At 34.8% G+C, this 25,636-nt stretch overlaps 1 protein-coding gene and 1 long non-coding RNA gene across 5 annotated transcripts in view; one reads left to right on the top strand and one right to left on the bottom strand.

The window, feature by feature from the left end:
* SBF2 (SET binding factor 2) overlaps positions 1-25,636 on the top strand; it is a 369,201-nt gene that overhangs the window by 26,152 nt on the left and 317,413 nt on the right. For all 4 annotated transcript variants that reach the window (XM_039863556.1, XM_039863554.1, XM_039863555.1 and 1 more), the window contains exon 2: positions 22,701-22,786. In XM_039863556.1, the coding sequence (XP_039719490.1) occupies positions 22,701-22,786 (86 nt within the window). The remainder of the gene's footprint in view (positions 1-22,700; positions 22,787-25,636) is intronic.
* LOC120603190 (uncharacterized) overlaps positions 8,192-25,636 on the bottom strand; it is a 63,005-nt gene continuing 45,560 nt past the window's right edge. Inside the window, exon 2 of the long non-coding RNA XR_005652968.1 lies at positions 8,192-9,962. This is a non-coding gene — a long non-coding RNA (uncharacterized LOC120603190). The remainder of the gene's footprint in view (positions 9,963-25,636) is intronic.

The following is a 25,636-nucleotide window of genomic DNA, read 5'->3' as shown; positions in this document are numbered from 1 at the left end:
AGAATATGGAGGGGTCATTGGTAGTCAGTTCATGGCACCTAGTGACGAAAGTTACTTGTTTTCACTGAAATGAAGTAATCTGTTGAATGCAAAGCTTTGGTGGACAAGTGGTGATGTATTGGAGACAAAGTAATAAAAAGATTATGGAAGGCTTGGCTGATTTTAGCACCACTGCAGTGGGTCTCAATTGGGGTGATTTTTGCCCCCCAGGAGCTATTTGGCAATGTGTGGAGACATTTTTGGTTGTCATAACTGGGGGAAGAGGATGCTATTAGTATCTAGTGGGTAGAGACCATGGATACTGCTGTACAGGACTTCTTCCCCACTGACAGCAAAGAGTTGTCTGGCCCAAAATGCCAATAGTGCTGAGTTTGAGAAACTCTGATTTAAAGAAAATGGCCAGGTTAGAGTTTTAAAATCTTGTTTCAGTTTTAAAATCTGAAGTTATCATTAGCGAACTAAAGAGTTTAGTGATTGGCTTAAAAGAATCTTTTATATTTTTTAATTCCAAGGCTGTCAGAGCCAAAATCAGGTACAGAGTCTGATCCAACAAATTGTTGAACTACAATGTAGTTTGAATCCACAGCTTAATCAGTTCTCTTACGTTTTAGTTGGGGTACTGATTGGGAAAGAGCGGGATTCCAAAAATTGGAATGTTGACACTGAGAGTATTTGGATGACTCTAGGTATCCTTAGCCTATAATTTTTTTGAGCCTTCCTTACCAACTCCTCTTTCCTTGACTGGTTAACTCTGGACCTGCCTTGCTTAAAGGTGCTATAAAGACCTCACCTTATAGAGGCATGGCTGTTGTTCCCCATTTCTACCACCTCTTGGCCTCTAGACCTGTCATAGCTAGTGTCACATTTCAGCAAGTCCATGGGGGCCAGTTTCAAAACCAAAGACAAGTTTATGCATCAAAGGAATTGCAAGAACTTTACTAATTTATATTAGTTAAACAAAACTAGGAAATAGATACAAAATTGGGTTTTGAGGGTGGTAGGCCAGGAAAAGTGGAATGTAATTTTAGTTTGGGTGAATTTATTAATGTGGGTTTATGTACAAGAGATTTCAGATTTGGTGAGTGCTCAAGCAGCAAGTACTTACTCTGTCTACTTGTTTGGTTGCCTGAAACCTCAATTCATTAATGACCCATACTGAATAAAGTTGAGATGCCAGAGTTGGGAGTTAGGAATGTTGGGGTGAACTTATGTGCAACTGACTTCCTTAATCTCTGGTTATGTCCCCCAAGATAGATGAAAATACAAGGTAGTAGAGAACATCTATCTTGGGAGACATAACCAGAGATTAAGGTGAAGGGAATGCAGTGTTCTTAAAAACTGCTGTTACTGGCTATCTTCTCTGGCCTTGGCATGAATATGAGAGATGCTGTTATAAATGAGCCCCATAAATTAAGTGGGATCCTGCAATGGCAGAGACAAGTAACAGCCATCACAGGCAAGGTGGACATGTTAATCTTAGTAGGCAGATTGATAAAGGGGTCCCCACGAGTGACATGGAGGAATAGCTCACTAAGGTACCTTCCTTTGAGGCAGGATTTTGTGATAATATCACAAGTAGATGTAGTTAACTTTCCTCATAACCTTCTCTAAAGAAAGGAAACTTTGGCCATTTATGAGTATAACTGTGCATCAGAGAAGGGAAAATATTTAAACCTTTCAGGAATTATTGGAACCTGAGCTAATGCTAATTCCTAGTGACTCAGGATACCACTGTGTCCCACTAGGCAGAATGGGAGCTTCTGGAAATCAGATATGGAATGGAGCTTTGGCTTGAAACTTTTTTACCGTGGGCCTTGTTGGGTCTATGATTTCATCCTATGGTTATACCTTGTTTCTTAGTGCATATTTGGAATAAATTTGTTTGACAGCTGGGAGGATTCCTAAATTGGCTTCCATGTCAATGGGTTAAGAGCAATATGGTAGGAAAAGCCGAGTGTAACCCCTTGGAGCTCTCTTTTTCTACCAAGGTAGTAAACCAAAAGCAGCCTCACAACCTGAATTACAGAGATTTGTGCCACATTAAAGACTTGAAAGGTTCTGAGTTGGAAAGGTTCAGGTTGCATTTAACTCTTTTATTATGTCTGTGTGGAAGATAGATCTTGGAGAAGCTTCTTATACCACCCAGGTTGTATTTGGTCTTCACATGTGATCTCTTCACTAGAAACAGATCCTGACACCTGGAGATTAACTATTGATCTATCAAATGCCTTAAAAACACACACAAAATACACACACACACACACACACACACACACGCACACACACACAAGCACACACACCAGAAAACATCAGAAGTAGCCAACTATGTAGTACACTGTCACCATATAGCTTCATGGTTAGGTTGTTTTTTTAGCTCTGTGCCATAATTTGGTCTATAGGGATTTTGTTCATTTTACCATCTCAAAGTATATCATACTGGTCTACCACCTCCAGTGATGACATTATACTGACTGACAGGACTTTGAGATAAGGGTACCCTGTATCCTTTGAAAAGACCCAGATGATGGTATTGCATGAAGCCCATAAACATTTTAAGTATCTGACACCTTAGGTGAAGTTTCTGAGGTTACTGTGTTTTCGGATATGTTGAGATGTCCCTTCTGAAGTAGAAGATAAGGTACTGTATCTTATATACACTGCTACCAAAAGCAAATATAGTAACTGCTGGATCTCTGGGTTTGGAGTCAGGATATACTATGTTTAAGTGCGCTGTTATAACCCCTTTACTGAGTAATTCATAAAGCTGCCCTTAGGTTGCAATATGGAGCTTGTCGGAAGCCCTGACAGGCGAATCACAGTGAGGGCCCCTTGATTTTGGAGCTAAGTTATATCCTCTTTGGCAAGAAAACATTCTACTTTTGAAAAAGGCTACAGGCTTGCTTTTATACCTGATAGAGAACAAATGCTCAAATAATAGGTACCAGTAACATGAGCTATCTGTGCAAGGTAAGCCTAGCCAGCAGCATTCCATCATCAAATAGAAATGGTGTGTCTGGGATTGGGCACAGTGCAGTTCCTGAAGGATTGGGTACAAGCAAAAGCTATCTCTCTCACAATCCTACACCCATGGCTTTATTCCTGGGGAATTCTCAATACTCCTGGTTAACAGATGGTTCTGTACAATGTGTTGGCACTTGTCAGACTAATGGGCAGACCCTGGTAGAAACTGCCAGTTACCTCCTAATATCTGTTTTTCTCTCCTTTTTCAGAAACAAAACTTTTTTTTTTTTTTTTGTTTAGCCGTGTAATTGTCACTTAGCTAAGACTCCTTTTTGATTGGGCATGGTTATGTGACTAGGTTTTGGCCAGTGATATGTAAATGAAATTGTTTTCCCAGAAGTTCTCCTTAAATAATCTGTGCCCTTCTTTTTTCTCAATTTCTACTTGAAACATGGGCATGCTTTTTGAAGCTCTGTCAGACATATTAAACCATGAGAATGAGGGCTAAGCTCTGTAGACAGTGAAATGGTAAACCTGAAGAAGCTGGATTTCTGAGTCCATAGTTCTGTCACTAATTCCGGACCCTCACTTATAGACTTCTTTTATATGAAATGAAATAAACTTCTCTCTTGTTTAAGCCGCTCGCCTATATTTTATACGTTCTGTCATATTCTGTTGCACCTAATCCTTACTGAGACATCAAATGTCTAGATGGATAAGGTGCTACTCTCTAAGATAGGGGTGGGTGAGGAGAAGATACAAGTTTAGTAGAAATGATGGAGAATCCTATTTTGGTCATGAATAATTTGCTATGTCTGGGTAAAGGATCAGTAAAGGGTATAGATTGCATTGGAAGCTTGAGAAATTCTGTTTTATCTGGTAGGAGAAGGTAATGTTTGCTTTCAGGACAATGAAACCTCAGGGAAAACAACCAGTAGGAAAGTAGATGATAACCGGCCTTGTTTAATTCTTTTTTTAGGATAGGAAGTTTGATTTTTGAGAAGAATCGAGCAGAAAACATAAGGCTTGGATTATTTGTACCTAGTTCTGCTCAAAGATGAACTTTGAATTGGAGATAGAAGTTAGAGATGCAAAAGAATATGGATTTGTGAAGGCGAGAACACTGTAGGTAGAGGACATGTTTAGACTCTATTTGGGAAGAAGAAATTTGGCATCAGTCTTTCTTTTAAGGCCTGATTGATTTAAGTCACAAGTTGTTAGAGATTCACTAAAATTTATAGATTTTTTTTGCCTTTATTGACTTTGGGTTAGGAATCCATTGATAAAGACACATTGGATGAGTGCTAATGAGAAATTTATGTAAATCATGCCTGGTTTCATCATACATCATGCAACAAATAGTAATCTTTTATTTAAGGAAGATGAACATAATGACCTGTTTATTGTTCAATCAATAACTATTCTCTCTAGTTTAAAAATGTTCTACTTTAAAATTATTATGCTAAAACTAAGTACCTTTCCATAATAACCTTCAAGTAGAGAGAAACTTTAAAAACTAGTGAAAGTGATACAGCAAGTCACAGTAGAGTTGTGTTTTAAAATTGAGTTCTCTTTTTATTCTAAAAGGATTAGTGTATTATAAATACTACCAGTGTATTAGTGTTAAGCTGTTTCTAAGACACTGAAATTTTCATGTGGGAATACTGTTTTCTGCTGTATTATCAACAGGTATAATGGTAATACGTCTTTATTACTTTGAAGGGCACGGATATACTCCGGAAATTTAACAACAACAAAAACACCAAAAAACAACAACAAAAAACCCCCAGGTGCTTCTTTTCCTCCTTTTCCCTTCTTCTTCCCTCCACCTATGTTCTTTCTGCCCTACTTCCTCTATCCCTCTTTTGTTTGTTAGGTTGCTGGTTTTTCAGTATTGCACAATAAGCATGCCTTTGTGATACTGAGTTTGGTTTAACATAACTTTAACCAGTCCAGAAGGAGGCCTGTCATTCAACATACAAAATAACAGTATTTAGGCAGTAGCCTGGAGTTCTTCACTAGCAGACAAGTTATTGAGGCTTAAATGCATATAATTTAAACGAGTATAGTTTTTCTAGCAAGGTAATCTATCTAGAGGAGATGTTTTCTACTTTCTAGGTCATCAACCATAGTTTTATGCCCTCTTGTGGTAAGATGTGTGTATTCCACATTTTTTTGGTGATGCAAAAAATTTTAGAGCTAGAGTTGACCTGGGACCTAAGATCTCTTTATAGATGAGAGAATGAGGCTCAGAGAAGTTTCAGGATTTGCTTACGGTTGCTAGTGTGAGAGAGAGAGAGCTAAGACAAGTCTGAGACCTCCTGATTACCAATGTAGTGTTCTTTTTAAAATAAGACTCAATGGTGTATATGTGTATATGTGAGGCATTTCTTAGATTAGTTTGAAGATATTTGCCATGGGAGGATGTTTGTATTTTGGGGTTATTTTTATTTATTCATAATTACTGTTGATATCTTTAATATAGTGGTATTTTGAGAACTAGAAAGACACTTGGATTTAGTAGAGTGACTGAGATGGGAAGGGAAATAGAAATCATATTTACCTTTGAGAAGACACAGTCTTCAGGCATTTGAAGCATTACTTGTGGCAGAGGGTTGAGAGCTTATTTTTAGCTTGTTACATTGAATACAATGATTGATAAAATATTGAATATTGTATCTCTGTATTTGCCCTGGAATGGCCTAGTTTCTTTCAGTTGAATGAGAGCAATAGGGGAGAGTCAGAACTCTAGAACTAGACATTTATTAGGCTCATATTCTGTTGAAAGAAAAGTTAATTTTGGCAGTTCCCACCCATCCACCCTGCCACAGTACAGAAACTAAAGATTGCAAGTCAGGCTTATCAGTAAGCTTCAAGATAGAGAAGTTTTAAGTGATCCCAAAGGTTATTGGAATAAGGATAAAGGATGGAGGATGTTACCCTGGGAAGAAGTTTAAGAGCCAGTTGACATCAAGACATCAGCCATTGGTTGAGAAGCATTTGAATACTAGATTAAGGATGATTTGGATTCACATTTATGGTTTGCCACTTATTTATACAGTGTGACTTTGGAAACATTACCTGATATGTAACTTTATTTTTTGATGTGTAAAATGGAGATTAATATTTTTATTTCATAAGTTGTTATGAATAAATGCCTCATGTATAGTAAATTTACAATAAATGTTGGTTGGATCTGGATCTGAGCTGACCAATCTGAGCAAAAACAAATCTCTAGTCCTAGAGACTTGAATTCTGAATAAATGTTTCAACATACAGAACTAATAATTTGAGAAGTAGTGATTTCATTTTTACTTAGAGATGTTAAGGCAGAGGATGAAGAACTGTTTGAGGATAATATAGAAGGTATTCAAACATTGAATTGAATTGTTAAAATATTTGTTTTAATTATATGATTTGTAAAAGTCATGAGGAGAATTATAGTTTATTGTATCTACCCATATTTTTGCTCTGTCTTTTGTTTTTCCTACTTGATGCATTTTCTTTCTATTTGAACAACTTCCTTCAGTTCATCTTTAAGGGTAGGTTTACTAGTCTACTAGTGATACATTCTTTTTTTTTTTTTTTTTCATCTGAGAATGTCTGGATTTCCCCTTCATTTCTGAAGGATAGTTTTGCTGGAAATAGAATTCTTAGTTGGTAGTTCTTTTTTTTAGCACTTGAAAAGTGTTGTGCCACTTCCTTTCGACTTCCATGGTTTTGATGAGAAATTTGCTGTCCTTTGAATTGGTGCCGTTCTATGGGCAATATGTTGTTTCTCTCTGACTTCTTTCAATATACTTTTTCTTTTTAGTTTTCAGAAGTCTAATAATGATATGTGCCTTGGTATAAATTTTTATGAGTATATCCTTTTTGAGCTTCATTCAACTTCTTGAGTTCTTTTGGTGCTCTGCCAACTTTGGGAATATTTAAGCCATTATTATCTCTGCATATTCTTTCAATTTCACTCTTCTTCTAGTAACTCTAATGATATGAATATTAGATGTTTTGTTATGGTCCCATGGATCCTCAAGGCTCTGTTCTTTGTATTTCAGTTTATTTTCTCTCAGTTGTTCAGATTAGATAAATTCTATTGGTCTGCCCCAAAGTTCACTAATTCTATCCTATGCCATCTCTATTCTAGCATTGAACCCATCAACTGAGATTTTTTATTTTGATTATTTTATTTTTTTAGTTTTAGAATTCCTGTTTGATTTATAACTCATGTTTCTTTTTGCTATTTTCTATTTTTTTCACTTGTTTCAAGAGAATTTGTGGTTGATTTTTGATCAGTTTTTATGACAACTGTTTTAAAATCCTTGTCAGATATTTCAACATCTGATTTATGCCTGTGTTGGCATCAGTTGATTGTCTTTTCTCATTTGGGTTTTGATTTTCCTGGCTCCTGGTATGATCGGTGATTTTTTTCAAATTACCTCTTGGACATTGTGGCCATTAAGTTAGTCATGCTGTTTAGATTTAACACATGGACCACATGTGTTAACACATGGTCTGTTTTTGTGAGCTGTTTCAGTGGCAGTTTAATTTTCGTAGCATTTGTGGTTTACCTTGTTTCCCCACTGGTCCATATTGGTACAGCCTGAGATGACAGATGTTCCCCAGGCTGGGATGTCTGATGTCTCTTGGTGGGGGAGGACAATCCCACAGGGCCTAAAATGTTGAGTTGACATGTTTTTCTTTCAATATTTTAAATATGTTTCTCCACTGTCTTCTACCTTGCATTGTTTATGATGAGAATTCTGTTGTCGTTCTCATCTTTGTTACTTTGTACAAGTGTCTTTTTTTCTCTAGTTCTTTTAAAGATTTTTTTTCTCTTTATACCTTTTTAAAGTAGATTGACTATGAGGTGCCTTGGTGTAGTTTTCTCCATGATTTTTTATGTTTGGGATTTGTTGAACATTTTTGATTATCAGATTTATAGTTTTCTTTTCAATCTGTGTCTCTGTTTCTTTCGTTTTGGAGAATTTCTACTACTCCAACTTCAAGTTCATTGATCTTTTTTTCTGTAGTGACTAGTTCATCTGTTCTATCCAGTGTATTTTTGATGTCTCTATTCCTGAAAATATGCTACACAGTTGTAATTTTGAATGTCCTTAACTATTAATTTCATCATCTGTGTCAATTAGGAATGTTTCAATTGATTAATTTTTCTCTTCATTATAGCTCACACTTTTCTGCTCCTTTTCATGCCTGATAGTTTTTGGCTGGATGTTATATTTATTCCTATAAATATTCTTAACTTTGTCCTGGCATGTAATTAAATTACACTTGGAAATAGCTTGATTTCTTTGAGGCTTGTTTTTCATTTTTTGTTAGGTGGGCCCACAGCATCATTTAGTCTAGGGATGATTTTTCCACACTACCGAGGCAAGACCTTTCTGAATTCTCTAACTGAAGCCCAGGGAATTAAGGCAGTTTTTTTCACTTTTGTGTTTTGGAACACAAATTATTTCTGGTCTTGTGTGAGCTCTGTTCTCTGACAAACCACCATTTCATATAATTTTGTCTGTTTTGTCTTGTGTGAGCTCATTCTCTCTGTTCCTTTAATATGAAATTTCCCAAGCCTCAGGTGGTTTTCTTGCACCCAAGTACTAATCAGTACTCAGCTAAAGACTTAGGTAGACCCTCTGCAAATCTCCGGACTTCTCTTTTCTTATGAATCTCTTTTCTTCTCTGTGAGCATGAGCCTCTTTGGCTTTCCTGGACTCCCAGCTTGATTGCTTCAGCTCAGGGATACTGCTGGGATTCCACGTGGATCCCCCCTTCCTGTCCTGCAGTCTGGAAACTCACGAGGGAGAAAGCTGGGGCAGTTATAGGGCTCTCTTAATTTTACTTTCTCTCAGGGTTTACTGTCCTTTACTGCCTGATGTCAGTATCTGAAAAACCACTGTTTCATATAATTTTGTCTGTTTTTTTAGTTGTTGCTGGTTGGAGGGTACATTCCAGTCCTTGTTAGTCCCATCTTGGGTGACGTGGAAGTCCCTAAAGTAATGATTTGCACTATTTTATTATGTAGCCAGTGGAAGATTAGCTAATGATTTTGATCATGAGAATTAGGACGGTGAACTTTGACTTTGCAGAGCTTATTTCCATTCTGCCCAAAGCTTGAACATGTTGGAGTGAAGACAAACAGGAAACAGAGAGATGATGAGGCTGCTGCTGTCACCCAGGTGAAAGATGCGAGTTTGAACTGTTAGAGTGATTATGAATGATGCTGGGATGGAGGCACATTTGGTAGATATTTGGAGATATAGACTTGATGAGACTTTCTTTTTTAAAATATTTGATACACAACTATATAGTTTTTACAGTGTTTAGACTGCCAGTAGTTCTTCCTTCATTGCTATTAAAAAAATGCATTTTTATTCAGTAAAAATTTGCAATCTGAAGAACTTCATCAAAATGCTATTTAGTTTTAATTTCAATTTGTACTCTTTTCTATTTTTCTTAATCTTGACATTCTCTAAATCACCGAAATTACACATTATCAATGAATTATGAATTTACTAGAGACTAAACTTCTGTGGCTTCTGTCAATTTATTATTTTTAATGATATACCTTGTTCTTTATGTATTTTGTTTGATTTTAAAATGCATTCTTTTTCACTTCTGTAAAAGTTCATGGGCTCTTTCCTAAGTTTAACTCTGGAAAAAAATAGTTTGTTCCAAATAAACTTTTTGAATAGTAGGAGATTATACTGGAAAATCAGAAAATCACATTACATTCCTACTTAAATTTTTGAATAACCACAAAAAGTCTTGTTTCAGTTGAAATAAACAGACTTCTTTGATTAAATACTGAATGGATCAAATATGAAAGCCTTTTGTGGAATGATTTCCTGCATGCTTTCTTTTCAGTGAATGAACAGTTTTTATTTTCTTTATCCTTTGGAAGTTGGTCTGTACTGGCACAATTAGCTCTACTTATTTTGGTGAGCTTTGATTTTTCTGGTTGATTATTTTGGCATTATAACACAAATCTGTTGGTGAACAAGAAAACAACATTTAAAAAAATTATCATTTGCTAAAAAGCAGATTTTATAAATCAAGGATGAAAAGCCTGGGGTCTGCAAGTTGAATATGACCCTCATCTTTATTTTACCTGTGAACAGGTGAATTAAATTTCTGTTGATCAGCTTCTGACCTATTTAAGATGAGAAAGTCAATTTTATGTACTGGGAAGGTCAGAAGTTTTGCTTTTCTAGCATCATACTTTTGATTCAGTCATTTCCCCTAAGGTGATATTCTCAGTGAAGGAGAGAACAGGTGCTAGGCTCAGTGCTGAAGTTCCAAGCAGATTGTTTTGGGATACAGTGGAACAGAGGGACTGGTACCAATGTCAGTAATGTGTACATAGCAAGTTTTGACCAAGACTTTCTCTCTGTAGAAATTTTGGGAAAATAAAAAATTTTAATCAGACTTATGCCACTATTGGTTTTTAAATTTTTTCTTTTTTTTGAAAATATTTTTTGGAGGAACTCCTTGAGTAGTTTTTTTTAGTATAATACAAATAAATAATTTCCACTTTTCACTTTTAAAAAATTTTACTGAAATTGTTTTTACTGAGTTTATCAACACCCATCAAACTGTTTACTTAAAATGGTCACATTTTATGATACGTATGCCCTAACTGAAAAAAAAAACAACCCAAATTGAGTAATTCTAATACAGTGGGTAACAGAGGATCTAAAAAGTGCATTTGCTGGGCCAACTAAAGAAATTTAACAGAGATATAACTTGAGTTTGAAACACCTTTTGTATAGAACATCAAAACATGTTCCAAAAAAATTTTACACATTTCATTGAGTCTTGTAGTCACCAGAAGACCCAATATAACACCAGGCTTCATTGTCAGTAGCACCATTATTTAGAACAACACTGTATCAGTTAGATCAGTTTGGTAATTTCAAGTATTGTATTCAGATCCGAGTACTATTTAGATGTGCCAAATGCTTGTTGAAACACTTTAAAAGTACATTAACTCATATTTTTCCTCACAAAAACTTTAAGAGGTAGGTAATAGTAACCCTGTTTCACATATGGGAGAAAATGAGGCACAGCGAGGTAATACAGTTTTCCCATGGTCACTTAGCAAGTAAATGGTGGACCTGGGTTAGAATACAAGAACTCTAGAGATCTTGAGTCTATGTTCTTAACCATGTAAAAAAAAATAATGTATATACACACGCAAACATATGTATACATATATATGTACACACACACACACACACACACACATATATGTATATATGTATATGTATATTGGATTCCATATTGGAATCCATAGGATAAGGTGAAAATATTTAGAGTTGAAAAAGAGAAGATTAGGGCATTGGGGAAAGACATGGGGAAGTGGCTGGGGATAAGATTTTTGTTAGCTGTATTCAAATGTTTGAAGGACTGTCACGTAGAAATGGGGCTAAACTTATCCTATATAGCCCTCCAAGAGGAGAACTGTGACCGATAGGCACATATTATAACAAAATTGCTTTTATTTCTCAAGTTTTTCTTTTGTGTCAACAAAATCAAATGCCTATTAATATAATGAAATATTTAGTACCAAACATTTTAGTTCTAGGGCTGCTGTAACAAAGTACTACAGATTGGGTAAAACAATGGAACTTTATTCTCTTGCAGTTCTAGAGATTAGAAGATAGAAATCAAAGTGTTGGCAAGATTGGTTCTTTCTGGGGGGTTTGAGGGATAGTCTGTTTTATGTCTCTCTCCTAACTTTTGGTGATTGCTTGCAATCGTTGGCATTTCTTGACTTGCCAGCTGTAACACTCCAGTCTCTGCTTTTATCTTCACGTGGTGTTTTCCCTGTGTGTCTGTCTGTCTTGTTTTTTTCTTACCAGGACACTAGTCATTGGATTAGGGCCCACCCTGATCCTGTGTGATCTCATTTTAACTAGTATCTTTAAAACTATATTTCCAAATTATATTTCATTCTGAGGTTCCAGGTAGACATGAATCTTTGGGATGCACTATTTAATCCAGTACACCTAGTAACTAAATACATTTTCTATCTTTTGGGCCTTAGAGTTTTAAATTATTCCAGTTCATTTAGAGATATCATCTATTTTGTGATTAAAAACCAAAAGGTATATATAAAGAGAATCAGGAAAGACAGAAGAGAAATAATTATGATCCTTAATTTTTAACATACACAGTTGTTTTCTCAGTTTTTATTCACATATTATATTCAGTGCCATTTTTTTAAAATAAAACAATTTGGTAGATTAATTATGATAATACCTGTGGCATAATTAAAAGTTTCCTATATTAGTTTCTCAGAAAGATCTTCTATGATTATCATCCAAAGATAGAATAGGCTGCTTTGAGATATTACACCTTTATGTCTCAATACCTATTCAAACACAGACTAGAAGAGCATGTTCAAATACAGAGTAAATCATTATAGAAGGAAAGGATACGTTACAGATAAGTTACGCCAGGACTCTTTCATCCTTTCATGAATTATGATAGATTCCAGTCTGACGATAGATAAAATTAAAAGAAAGATATATTTCTCCCAGATTGTCTTTTCTAATAGTAGAAGTATTTACTCATATAAATAGCATTGCAATAAAAAAAATTTCCATCACTCTTGAAAGGTTTCTTGTACCCTTTTTATTTATATCAATTACTAATATCCATCCCTAGCCCTGGGCAACCACTGACCTGCTTTCTATAACTGTAGATTAGATTGTCTCTTCTGCATTTCATATGAATGGAATCCTGTAGTATGTAGTTGTTTGAATTTGGCTTCTTTTGCTCAACATAATCATTTTGAGATTTATCCATGTTATTGCATATATCAGTAATAGTTTTCTTTTTAGTGCTATGTAATATTCTGTTGTATGGATATACCACAATTTGTTTATTAGTTTACCTTTTAATAGCCCTAAATATTTCATGGTTTTTGATGCTATGGCATATAGTATTTTTAAATTTTTATTTTTGGTATGTAGTATTTTTAAATTTTTATTTCTGGTCTATATGCTATGGCATATAGTATTTTTAAATTTTTATTTCTGGTATGTAGTATTGACTTTTTGAGGCCTTGCTAAATTTAATTATTAGTCCTAGCACTTTTTCTTTCTTTTTTTTTAGATTTATTAGGACTTTTTAAAATGTTATCTATAAATAAAGACCATATTCTACTTTTCCCATCTAGGTAGCTTTTATATCTTTTTCTTGCTTTATTGCAGTGGTTAATACTTCCAGTACAATGTTGAATAGAAGTCATGATAGTGGACATCCTTTTTCTGAACCTTAGGGGACAAGCATTCAGTTTTGAACCATTAAGTATGATGTTAGCCATAGGCTTTTTAGAAATGTTCTTTATCATACTGAGGAAGTTTTATTTGTATTTTGCTGAGTGTTTTTATAATGAGTGGGTATTGAATTTTGTTAAATGCTCATTCTGCATTTATTGAGAGTCATGGTTTTGCTTTTATTGTTTGTTAATGTGATTTATTTATTGATTCTGATGGCAGTACCGCATTGTCTTGATTTTTGTGGCTTTATTATAAGTCTTTAAGTCAAGTAGTCCTTTCCCACTCAATTTTGATTCTTCTCCTTCCTGGTTTTCCAGTATGTGAGTCTAGATTGTAATTTTAGTCTTTGCTGCAGAAGTGTTGTCCTTGCTCTTCCATTTTCATTTGCTGTTCTCAAATTGGCCATTTGGTTTTCCAGTGAATACTTGCTGGCCATTTTGAGATTCTCCTATTCTCAGTGTCTCCTATTCTCAAGCTGCTCTCGTTGCTTCCTTCTTATTCATGTACAGATGCCGATACTTTCCAGGTTTTGTGAATTTAGTGGTTTTCCTCCAATTGCAGTATTTTGGGGATACTTTTTCACCTAGTTTTGTTGTAAATGTTGTCCATGCTATCTTTTTTAAAAAAAGATTGTGGTAAAAAATGCATGACAAAAGTCACCATCTTAAACATTTTAAAGTACGCAGTACAGTAGTGTTAACTACTATATATACTAGAGCACATTGTTTTGCAGCAAGTACCCGGAACTTTTTCATCTTGCAATATTGAATCTCTTAACTCATTGAACAATTACCTTTTCCCCATTCTACTTTCTATATCTAAGAGTTTGACTGCTTTATATACTTCATATAAGTGGAGTCAAGCAGTATCTGTCTTTTTGTGACTGGCTTATTTTACTTAGCATAATGTCTTCAAAGTTCTTCCATTTTGTAGTATATGACAGGATTTCTTATTTTTAAAGGCCAAATAACATTCCATTTTATATATATATTTTGTTAATCCATTCAACTATTAATGGATATTTCAGTTGTTTCTACCTCTTGGTTATTGTGAATAATGCTACAGTGAACACTGGTATGCAAATATCACTTTGAGATCCTGTTTTTAATAATTTCGAATGTATACCCAGAAGTGGAATTACTTGATCATATGGTATTCTATTTTTTATTTTTTGAGGAACCTCCATACTGTTTTCTATAATGGCTCTACCGTTTTACTTTCCAATTAACAGTACAAGAGTTCCACTTTCTCTACGTTCTAACACTTGTTATTTTCTAGATTTTTGATAATGGCCATCCTAGCCCATGTCAGGTGATATCTTATTGTAGTTTTGATATTTGCATTTCCCTACTGATTAGTGATGTTGAGCATCTTTTTATATGCTGGCTGGCCATTTGTATGTCTTCTTTGCAGAAATATCTAAGTCTTTGCCTATTTTTTAATTGGATTATTTGGGATTTTGGTAGTTGTTGAGTTATGGGAATTCTTTATATATTTTGGATTTAACCCCTTATCAGATATATGGTTTGCAGATATTTTCCCCATTCAGCAGGTTGCATTTCACTGTGTTAATTGTTTCCTTTGCTATGCAGAAGTTCTTGGGTTTGATGTAGTTCTATTTGTCTATTTTTGCTTTTGTTGCAAAAATAATGCTTTGCTTTTGTTGCTTTTGGTGTCATAAAAATCATCGTCAAGACTAATATCGAGGAGCTTACCACTTTATAGTTTTAGTAGTTTATTTCATTTGCTATTTCTGCTTCACAGATCTGCTTTGAGTTGCTCTGGTTTTGTCTTCCTTTGTAAATACTCTTACACTCTCTTTTCTTTGTAAACATCTTGTTTGCAGTTTTGGAAGACAGCTTGCAACTCTGTATAGTGTTTATATATATTTCAGACTTGTCTTTCCATAGAGCTACTTGAAATAAATGTGTTCCCGAGTATTTGTGTGGAGACTTATTATTTGTTCTTAATAATGTTATCTCTACTCCATTATAAATATATTTTTCTGCTCTGTGGTAGAATGGACTGCAGTTTTCTTTTCAGAATAAATCAATTCAGATAATTTAGGGTTTGGGTTAAAGTCACTATGCCTAGAAACATGAAGCTTTTTAATAGAGTTAATATATCAACTCTTGATTCTCTAAATGCGGAAGTGGTACTAGAACTTACCTACTTGAGTTTTTGCATCAGTCATAATGTATGAATCTTATATTGAAGTGATTACTCAGGTTAAGGTAATCTTTATAGTTTTCTTTTAAATCTCCTTCCCTTGCTACTTACTTTTGCTCTTTAAATGATTCTCTTTTCATTTACTTATTTTTAACCACTGTGGCAGCAAATATGAGTGCGTGGAAAATACACTAATGAATAGACAGAAAACATTTTTGCATTGATGGAATATAGAAGGATGAATGGATTAGTTATCAATAATATATTAGCAGATTATATTGTCAGCCTTATCAGAAACCAAAGGTTTAAAGGAACACTAGAAAAGTAATTACCTCGCTGATACTTTTCTTTACCAAATCACCCTTGCCACACAGAAGGGCAGTGAAAGTAAATATGACTTTGGGAGCAATGCTTGCCCAGTGATCAGTGGACGGGAAGAGGGAAGGGATCTGTGGAGTCAGATGGGCCACAGGGTAGGAGGCAGTTTCTACATCAAGTGCATAATCCACAAGTATATGGATTGTGTATTTGCAGACAACCAAGTTTACTGTGCAGCTTGACCTTATTTAATGCACCCAAAAAGTTGTCTGTAAAATAATATCACAATGAGAAGGTAGACTCAGTAGGTCAGACTGAAGTAGTTAGACTGTCTTTATCATTAGACACTGTCCACAGCCATAGAGATCATCTTAGAATTTGTATAATTAAAATGTGTGCACCAACCTCCCACGAAGTTGAAAATGCATGTATAACCTTTGACTCCCTCAAAATTTATCTACTAATAGACTACTGTTGACCAAAGCCTCACTGATAAAATAAACCATCGATTAGCACACCTTTCGTATGTTATATATTTTATATATTGTATTCTTAGAATAATGCAAGAGAAAAGATAATGTCATTAAAATGATAAGGAAAATACATTTTCAGCATTTATTGATAAAAATGTGTTTATAAGTAGACCTGCTCAGTTTAACCCTGTGTTGTTCGGTGGTCAACGTGTGTGTGTGTGTGTGTGTGTGTGTGTGTGTGTTCTTCACTTCAAGGAATGCAATCAGTATTTGTCAGGGTATAGCCCAAATATATTTTCCTTATCCCAAACAGCCCTTCATGATCTTTGTATACACCATTTGGTGATTCACATCTTAATGGATCTTGAATTCCTGGAGCAGTACATGTAGTCAGTATGGCTGCTTCATCCATCAGCAGAATCACTAGCTGGAAAGATCTACATTGAAGAGTGCATGAACAGAATTTCAGCTTCTCCACTGTACTAGTTTCATACATAGTAACCACATGCTCACTATACAATATGAATGGGTACTGTTTCTTTAAAGCATAAAACTTATATAGAAAACTTGTCAGATAAAGCATGCCTAAGTACACACTAGTTAAGCACCTGCAGTGACTGCTTAGAAAAAATATTACTAGGTGCTAATTGACCCCAGAGGGCATCTTGGAAATGCACCAAAATGCTTTTTTAAAAAATGTTTTGAAAATTGCCCAAAGGCAGAACCTGGGAAATATGAGTATGAAAATTTACGTAGGTAAGCCAGGTCGAGGATCTTAATTTATAAAATGTGCAAAAGAGAAATTATGTAAAATTAATGCACAGAATGAGGTTGAACTGTATTGTGTTTTAGAAAAACCAATTCATTTTCCTTCCAAGACATGCATATACATGGATGCTTGTTTTCAGGCAGCAACCTTAAGTCCCAGTTTGCTTCTTAAGTTAAGAAATGCAACTGAGCTGTACAAAATGAGACAGCTTCCCTCCTGTCTCTTGTGCATGATAAATACTAAAGCAATTGGGAACCACTGTTGCATGCTACATTGGAATTTGTCAGTAACATCAGTGCTGCACTGTGTAAATGGGCGAAGCTTATTTAGAATAAAGTCATGGGAATTTAGGAGGAGACTACTGATTTAACTTAAACATTTGGGTCCATAGAAATGGACTAGCAGCAATCCCCTCCTTAACTTTTCAATCTCAGAATATCCATTATAGGATTTTCTATTTCACTGGCAGTAATCTGAATTAGCATTTCAATAAAAAGAGCAAGGAAATATTGAAACAGAAAGTAAATTGTCTGCAGAAGAATGTGAATCTTAAGGTTCGTTCTGTATTTCCACACTTGTAACCCCCAAGAAAGTTCTCAACATTTGTGTAATTTCTGCAGCATTTTCAGGGAATTGAATGCATGTGGGTCATTTTAAATATATCCATACTCAGATTTTTTGTTGTTTTATTTTAATTTTCAGAAGATATTTAGGGATCTTTGGTGTTTTTTTAATTCTGTTTTCCCCCCCCCTCTAAGATTATGCTCATTTCAGGAAGACAGGCAATATTGGAGGTGGTGCTTAGACAGTACTTAGTGTTATAGCTAACTGTATAACATTACTTATAGAGGAGATATAACCCATATCGAATATAGAGACTGCAAAAAACCTTTTTTGCAAGACTACCATGTCTTTTGGTGGGGGCGTGACAATGATGCTTGGTCAACATTTTAATTGTCGAGGGTTCTAGTTAGGTTTCTTCTTTTTAATTTTTATTTTTCAATTAGAGTTGAGATGCAATATTATTTTATATTAGTTTTAGGTGTACGGCATACTGGTTAGAGAGTTATATAACTTATGAAGTGATCCTCCTTATTAGTCTAGTATCGACATTTGGATTCTTAAAAGCTTATATTTCTCATCATTGGACTTAAATGCTATTATGTCAGAATAGAAATAAAAAATATCTCTTCCAAAATGTGGAATTTTTTGGTTTTTCTGTCTCTGATTTCATTAGACTCCTGACCTGATTTCTAAACAATACAGTTTTCTTTCCTAATCTTTCTCTGTCATTATACTGTGCCTACATCTGCCCTTTTGTTTGGATTTCAAAAACCTCAATTCATGTTCTGAATACTCTTACAGCAAGTTTTATCTTTCTCTCCTTAGCACCTACCACAAAGCCTAGTATAAAGTTACTGTTGGATGAATGAATTATTGTAATAGTCTTTGCCAAACTTTCTGGATTCATCCTCATACCATTTGGCCTGGTTTTCCAAAACTTGTATCTTGTACTAAAGCTCCAGCTCTGATCATCGCTTTCAGTGGCAATTCATTGTTTTTTTGATAGTTCTTGTTTTCTGAAGATGCTTCCTTTTTATTGACTCAAAAATGACTCCTCTGAATTATGTCTTTGGCTCTAGTCTGCTCTATTGTATCTTCTCTATAATAGCTTTTCAAATATTTGGAGATAGTTCTCATATGTGCTTTTCTTAAATTTTTGGGCTAAGCCTTTTAATGTAATTGTTTCCAGGCCCTTTATCAGTTTGAAAGTGCTTCCTACAGTGTATTCTGGTTTGGACTCTTTAGTGGCGAGGAATGCAGACCCATCCTAGCTTAAGAGGGAGGAATATTATAAGAAAACCTCAGAAGATTAATGACAGTGCTGCCAGAGTTTACTGGAGGTAGAACTTGACAGCTGCATAGCCTCTCTTTCGTGGTATCTCTCTTCCTTTCTACATGTGTGTCCTGTTAACCTGTTTCTACTGGCAAGTCTCTGCTCAGAGTTTCTGCTGTTCTGTAACTTTGGTTTTACACAAAACACCCTATGGTTGCCTAGCTTTCACTACATCTTATCAAGTCTTTATACATCTTTTGGTGGCTTTAGTCTGTCTGTCTGTCTGTCTGTCTTTTTTAATTCAAAATTCCCCAGCAGAGGAATATGACTTGTCTAGGATACATTTTACAGCCAGGTCATTCTGGTCATAAGTTGCTTGCCAGTTTATAGATGCCCTTATCCACCTAACAGTCTCATTCATTTATTCAACAAGTGTTTTATTAAGTATCTAATATATATCAGGAATTATTCTAAGTGCCTGGGATACATCAGTAAACAAAACAGGCCAGACATCATTGTTTGCATTCTAGTGAAGTAAGACTGATAAGTAAAAGTAACCAAATAAGTGATTTAGTAATTTCTCTCTGGCAGGGTGGTAGGATTGTATGCTCCTGAACATGACTGCTGCCCACCCTTAACTGTAGGTGGTACCATTTTTGATAGAAGGGATGTGGGCAGATGGACATCATAAAACAAGTCTAGTGTAGATAACTCCTCATCTAGTTGTTTAGATAAACATAGAAAAAGAGTTAGTGAATTATGTATTGGAGTAGCTTTTCTCAAAGTTCAGAGTCTGTTTTAAAACAAACAGTATATACTTGGTACATCTACACTGTAACCACACACACAGAGAAAGCACTGAAATAATTAATTTTTGTCAGTTGGTAAGTCAACAAATATCAAGCATCCTGTTTTGTGTAGAACAGAGTACATATTACATTTCTCCACCTCCTAATTAACCCCCGCTCATTCTTCAGTTCTTCTGCAGATACACTTCTTTCTCATAGACAGTGGCAACTCCATACCTATAGCATACTAGTTAGCTACCTCAGAGAATACTGTTTGACTCTTTTAGAGTCATTGGCCAAGGCTAGAATGCTCATTTTGCCAGGGGGGTAATGGACGGTTGGATCATCCTAGGTCACTTGCTATTCCGTGACTGGCCTGGGTAGCCCGACAGCTGTACCAGAACCCAAGGGAAAGTGGATTGCCAAACATAAAGGAGGGGAAAGTGTGACTGGCCTCGCCAGTATTTCCTCACCCTTCCTAAATTTGTTTGGGGCAGTTTGTCTAGCATATATACTTTTTTCAAAGAGAGCCATTTCCAGATGTACTGGTATCTTGCTGAGGATTCCCCCTTTTTATATATTAACTCCATTTAGTCGTCAAATTTCTTGATTTTATGATGGAATGGGAGAGTAGGGGCTGGGAAGAAAAACATGAAGGCACTGACTACTAATTGCTCTCTCATTCCAAGATAGCTGCATACAATGCCGTGGACAATCCATTTGGTCTGCCTAACATCTCTCCTTTCTAGAAAGTGGCCCCCTTTCTTTCAAGGAATTTCTCTCTCCCCCTACCCAGTCACCCAGCCTCATTAAATATGCAGTGCAACTAGGAGCTGCCTTCACAGTCACTCTGATTAACAGTGACTCTGGGCATAAGGATCAGTCCACAGGTGGATGGCCATCTGATTCTAGAACAGTCTTACCTCACAGCTGTGTGTTCCTCAATGTAAAATGTCATCTTCTCAGCATTCTTACATACAACCAGTACTGTCTATAAGAATAGTTATTGGATAAAGTACATAAACTTACAGAATGTCTAAACATTTCAGGCTAATGCTTAAAAATCAAAAAACAAGCTTTGGAAAATATTTGTTTACTTTTTGTAGGATGCTTTATAAGTTCCTCAAAAGTTGTTAGCTGCAGCAATTTACAAACATGGAAACCAAGTTGTAGCTCTTTCCACATTTTATTTGTAGCAAAATATCATTTTATTATTTTTATTTTTGCCTTTTTTCTAACCTAATATCCATTTTCAAATAACATTATATAACTGAAAGTCTTATCACTCATAAATCAAATTTCTGTGTATATTTATAAATGTTATATCAACATTTTAAACTAAGCTTTCATGTTTTTGAAACACTGCATATTATTATGAAATCAGTAAATAATATGTTGCTTCTGGAGAACTTTTGAAAGTTGTGCTCCTGCTAAAGAGGAACTTACCATCTATCAAATTTGCAATAATTAAAACTAACAAAATTTAAAATAACAATTGTTGGTGAGGACGTAGAAAACACCAGTGTCATTCTTATACACAGAATGTAAAAAATTGTTAAATGTCATTCTGGTGGTTTTGTGTGTCTTTAAAATTTTCATACTCTTTAACCAAGTAATAGGGTAAAGTGAGATGAAGATAAAGATTTATATAGAAAGATGCTTTCTGTAGCATTATTTACAATAGTAAGAAACTAAAAAATGTAGGTGCAATGTCATCAAAAACCCATTGTCAAATATTAAGTAATAAACCAACACGTAAAGCTAGGTTTAGTATGATCTCAATTCTGTAGAAAAAATACATGTGTACAAACCCCCCCCCCAAAAACCCCTAATCTACAGTAGTCCAAATGTTGACAGTAATTGTTTTCAGGAGTAGGATTATGGGTGACTTCTTTATATTTTTATGTATTTCAAAATTTTTCTGCAGTTAACATTTTTTTTTGCAGTTAACATTTTTATAAATAGTAAAAATTAACGTGGTAAAATATTTCTTGAGCCTAAAATACATTAGGTATTACTTTCAGAACTGAATAAACACTATAGGGACACCTGATTAAATATGATGAGATAAATAACATGCACTTATTTCTGTTTAAAAAGATAGGGAGATGTGAGCTTAAAACAATTTCTGTCAATAGTAACAAATTTATTAAAATAAACATTTAACTCAGTATGAACAAAGTGCCAGAGATTTAGTATGCTAGGGAATACAAAGAAGGTACTAAAAGAAAGAAAAAGCTTACTGTTATTTCTTCTAGAAGCTTACTATTATTTCTTCTAAAAAATTTTCCTTGGTCTTCTCTGCTATGCTAGGTAGCTTCCCTTCTATCATAGCACTTATATTCTTTAGTGTACAGGATAATTTTATAACAGTGATGTAGACCAGTGGTTTTCAACCAGGAGCAGTTCTGCCCTTGCCAGAGGACATTTGGCAATGTCTGGAGATATTTTTGATTATAAGGACTTGGCGGTGGTGGTAGGATGATGCCACTACTAGCATCTACTGGATCGAGGCTAAGGATGCTTCTAAACATCCTACAATGCACAGGACAGAGGCTTCCCACAAACACTCAACAAAGAATTATCCGGCCCACAATGTCAATAGTTCTGATGTTGAGAAACCCTGCCTAGAGGATGGTCAAGTTCCCAGGCCACTCTAAAAATCTTTATTTTATTCACAACAGTTTTTATAACCCATAACTAAAGGTTAGTGCTTCATTTGTCACTTAAAGTTACTTTGTCTTCATAGAAAAGTTCTTTTTAAGTTTCAACATGAGATACTGAGATGATTGCTTTATTGGAAAAAAAGACAGTTATTCCCATGTTGTGGTAGAGACACTAGATTTCAGTGCCTCCATCTACTTTTTTTAGCTTTTCACATGTGTGATTCTTGAGAGTCTATAGAATTAGGATTAACTGTCACTTCAGTATTATACTTAAAAGGTAAATATTTTTGTGCTCTTTCAAACACGAAAATGTTTAATCTGTATATCAATTTATTTCATAAATATTTATTTAGAAATAAGTGTCAGTATAATGAGTATTCAAATTTTTAGTACTAATTCACTTTGATTTTATTCATAGGGTCAGGAGCAGGTCTGGGGAAAATAATTCAGAGATTTCCACAGAAGGACTGGGATGATACACCTTTTCCACAGGGAATTGAATTGGTAAGTTGTTGCATTATTACGCGTTTATAGTGATACTTTTCTTTTTATATTTATGGTTGTATTTATGTTACAGTTGCTGTTAACTAATTTGGTGATTTAACCATAACATGTTACTAAAAATAATCTCTCCCCCCCAAGTACAGTAACTTTTGAATACATTGATGGCTGGTCTTTTTCTTATTTAAACTTCTCTCTACTATTAAAGATGAAGTTGATGATCTTTATGTACTTGGAAGCTGAAAAATTCCTCTCATTAGTTAAAATGTTAGTCCAGTAGCTTTAGTGACAGTATGTCACTAAACAAATATTTATTGTATTTTTTTCCCAGAAATTTACAGATTATTGTTTTGGTGAAAACTAAACAAACAAACCAAAAAAAAAAAAAAAAGGTTGGTTTAATGATAACTAGTCATATTGAGTTGGTTTTGAAATCAGAAATCGAATTCTTTCTTTTTAGCTACAGATCTTTAGGTTGCTTTATAATAGTGCGATTCAACTGCTTTATTTTTGTCAGCTATTTTAAAGGAATTTAACGGTTGAGCATAATTTATGATAGCTAGGACATTCTTCTATTTGGTGGCAGATGATCCATGGTGGTAAAATGAGGTACTGGAAAGATGATCACTAACGTATTTTGCAATTTGACTATAAAGTTTGGTTTTCAAACATACTGGAGTGTGTGCCTATGTATGTGGTATATTGTCTGTGTGTACACATACACACACACACACACACACACACACACAAGAAGTGTTCTTCAAAGCAGTTCTTATTGAGAGTACATTTGGTATGACAGTGAATAGTGTAGACTCTGAAGGAGACTGCTTGTGTTGAAATCCCAGCTGTATGATTTGACTTTTGACAAGTTACTTCTTTGAGCAGCAGAATCTTCATCTATAAAGTAAAGATAATGACAATACTAATCTCATAGGGTTTTTAAAAAAGATAGAATGGGTTAAAAAAAATACATATAAAATGCTTAGAACAATGTCTTCCATAAAGCAAGTGCTCGTTAACTGAGGTAGTTGGTTGATTATTGTTATTGTTGCTGCTGTTATTGCTGTTTGTTTGATATCTTGCAGCACCTGGCCAAGAGGAAGAATTGTTCATTCTCCTTTTAGTGTGGATCATAATATCCATTAAGAGTAAAACCATTGTTGAAAATTGTGAATTTTTTCATTCTAGCTAATGACTATCCATTTCTGCTTCACAGAAAAGAATCATTGCCCAATGCCTAATTTTGATTGTTATAACCCAACTGTGTAAAAAAGGTTGTGCATTCTGTAGACCCACAGAGAGAGTAAATCTTGAATTTTGGTGTTAAAAAGATGGAGAAAGAATGTGAGGACCCAAGGAAAAGTATCTTTTTGCAGAGCCCCGTGTATTCCTTTCTTTTCTCTCCCACATGCCTACAAATACTAGTCATTGGCCTTACAGTGTGAATAATTAGGTATTTATTTGTACTATTAAAACTTTTAAATCTCTTTAAGCATCTTTTTAGTGATGAGTTGAAAGGGGAAATTTCTAGTGCTGGGGACCTTTTAGGACTTTTGGTGAGTTCCTACCTTCCTTCACATCAAAGTGTGGAGGGAAATGAATTTGACAATATGGACGATGAACTACCTTATAAATTTTAAGAAGAACAGAGATATTGATTTGACATTAGCTATTAAGCTATGACTGACAAGGGATAATTTTTGTGTTTTGAAATCCAAGGGAATAGATACTGTAGTACCTCTGATATTTCTCCAGTAGTGAGGGAGATACCCTTATTGATTTTGCTATTTAGTAAATTCTTTTTTCTGTATATGACAGATGTTTTTGTGTTCAAGTGCTGTCAGTGTCTGTACAACAACCAGTAGAGTCATGTGCTGCTGATTGGTGAAATGGAGGTGCTAAAGAGGTAGACAGAATTTTTCCTCACCTGAGATTTTCTTACGTGACTTCTTGGATGATTCTTAGTAAAGCATCTCAAGGCTTTGATCTGCTGGATTACATTGGAAATTTCTTTTTCCTTTTTCTATAATTAATAGCAATTCTGATCCTCTAATGTCTATTGTGCCGTGTCAAGTACAAAATAAATTTGTTTATCTAACACCTATCAAAGTCCACTTAAAAACATAATAGAATCATTAACTTTTAAATTTTTGTTGTCTTTTTTATTATTTATTGCTTTGTGCTTTATTTCATGTATTAGGGACATGTAGCTGTTCTGCATATGAACAGCAATAACTTGAGTAACTGCGAAATACTATGCAATCTAGAGTAACTCCTATAGCTTTAAGACCCAAGATAGGACTAATAAAATCTTAGTCTAATTGAAGGTGATCCGGCTCAGTCCCTAAGTGGTTTGTTAATCCCTGGGTGATACTGACCCTCTTCTGATGATTTATAGGGAAAAAAATCCTAACCCCTTTCAAGATGGTGGAACAACTTTTAGCATGTAACATTAGTGTTAGTACCTAACAGTTATAGGACTCATAGACGATAATGAACTCATATAAATTAGATGATTTATGGTAGTGTATCTAATTTACAGATAAGGAAATTGAGGATTAAGAAGCTTAAAAAATTTTACTAGGGTCTTAAGAGCTAAAATAGAGCAGAGTTAGGTTTCAAAGACAGGTCTTTTGACTCAGCCAACATCTGAGAATATTCTGAGTGACACTTTAACCTATGGTTAATATTTGTGTTTTAGTGTAAATGCAGGATCTGAAAACAGGGTTCTGTAATTTAGAAGAAGTGAGGTTTAGAAATGTTAACAGAATACTACATTATTGGATAGAAACCAGCTTTACTTATTTATTTTATCTGAGGCCAAATCTGGATTCAGAGCATAATATTATAACG

This window comes from Pteropus medius, unplaced genomic scaffold, assembly GCF_902729225.1.
Source record: "Pteropus medius unplaced genomic scaffold, Ma_sr-lr_union100, whole genome shotgun sequence".
Classification (NCBI taxonomy): domain Eukaryota; kingdom Metazoa; phylum Chordata; class Mammalia; order Chiroptera; family Pteropodidae; genus Pteropus; species Pteropus medius.
The sequence above is the reverse complement of the archived record's forward strand: the minus strand, read 5'-3'. Positions and strand labels throughout refer to the sequence as shown.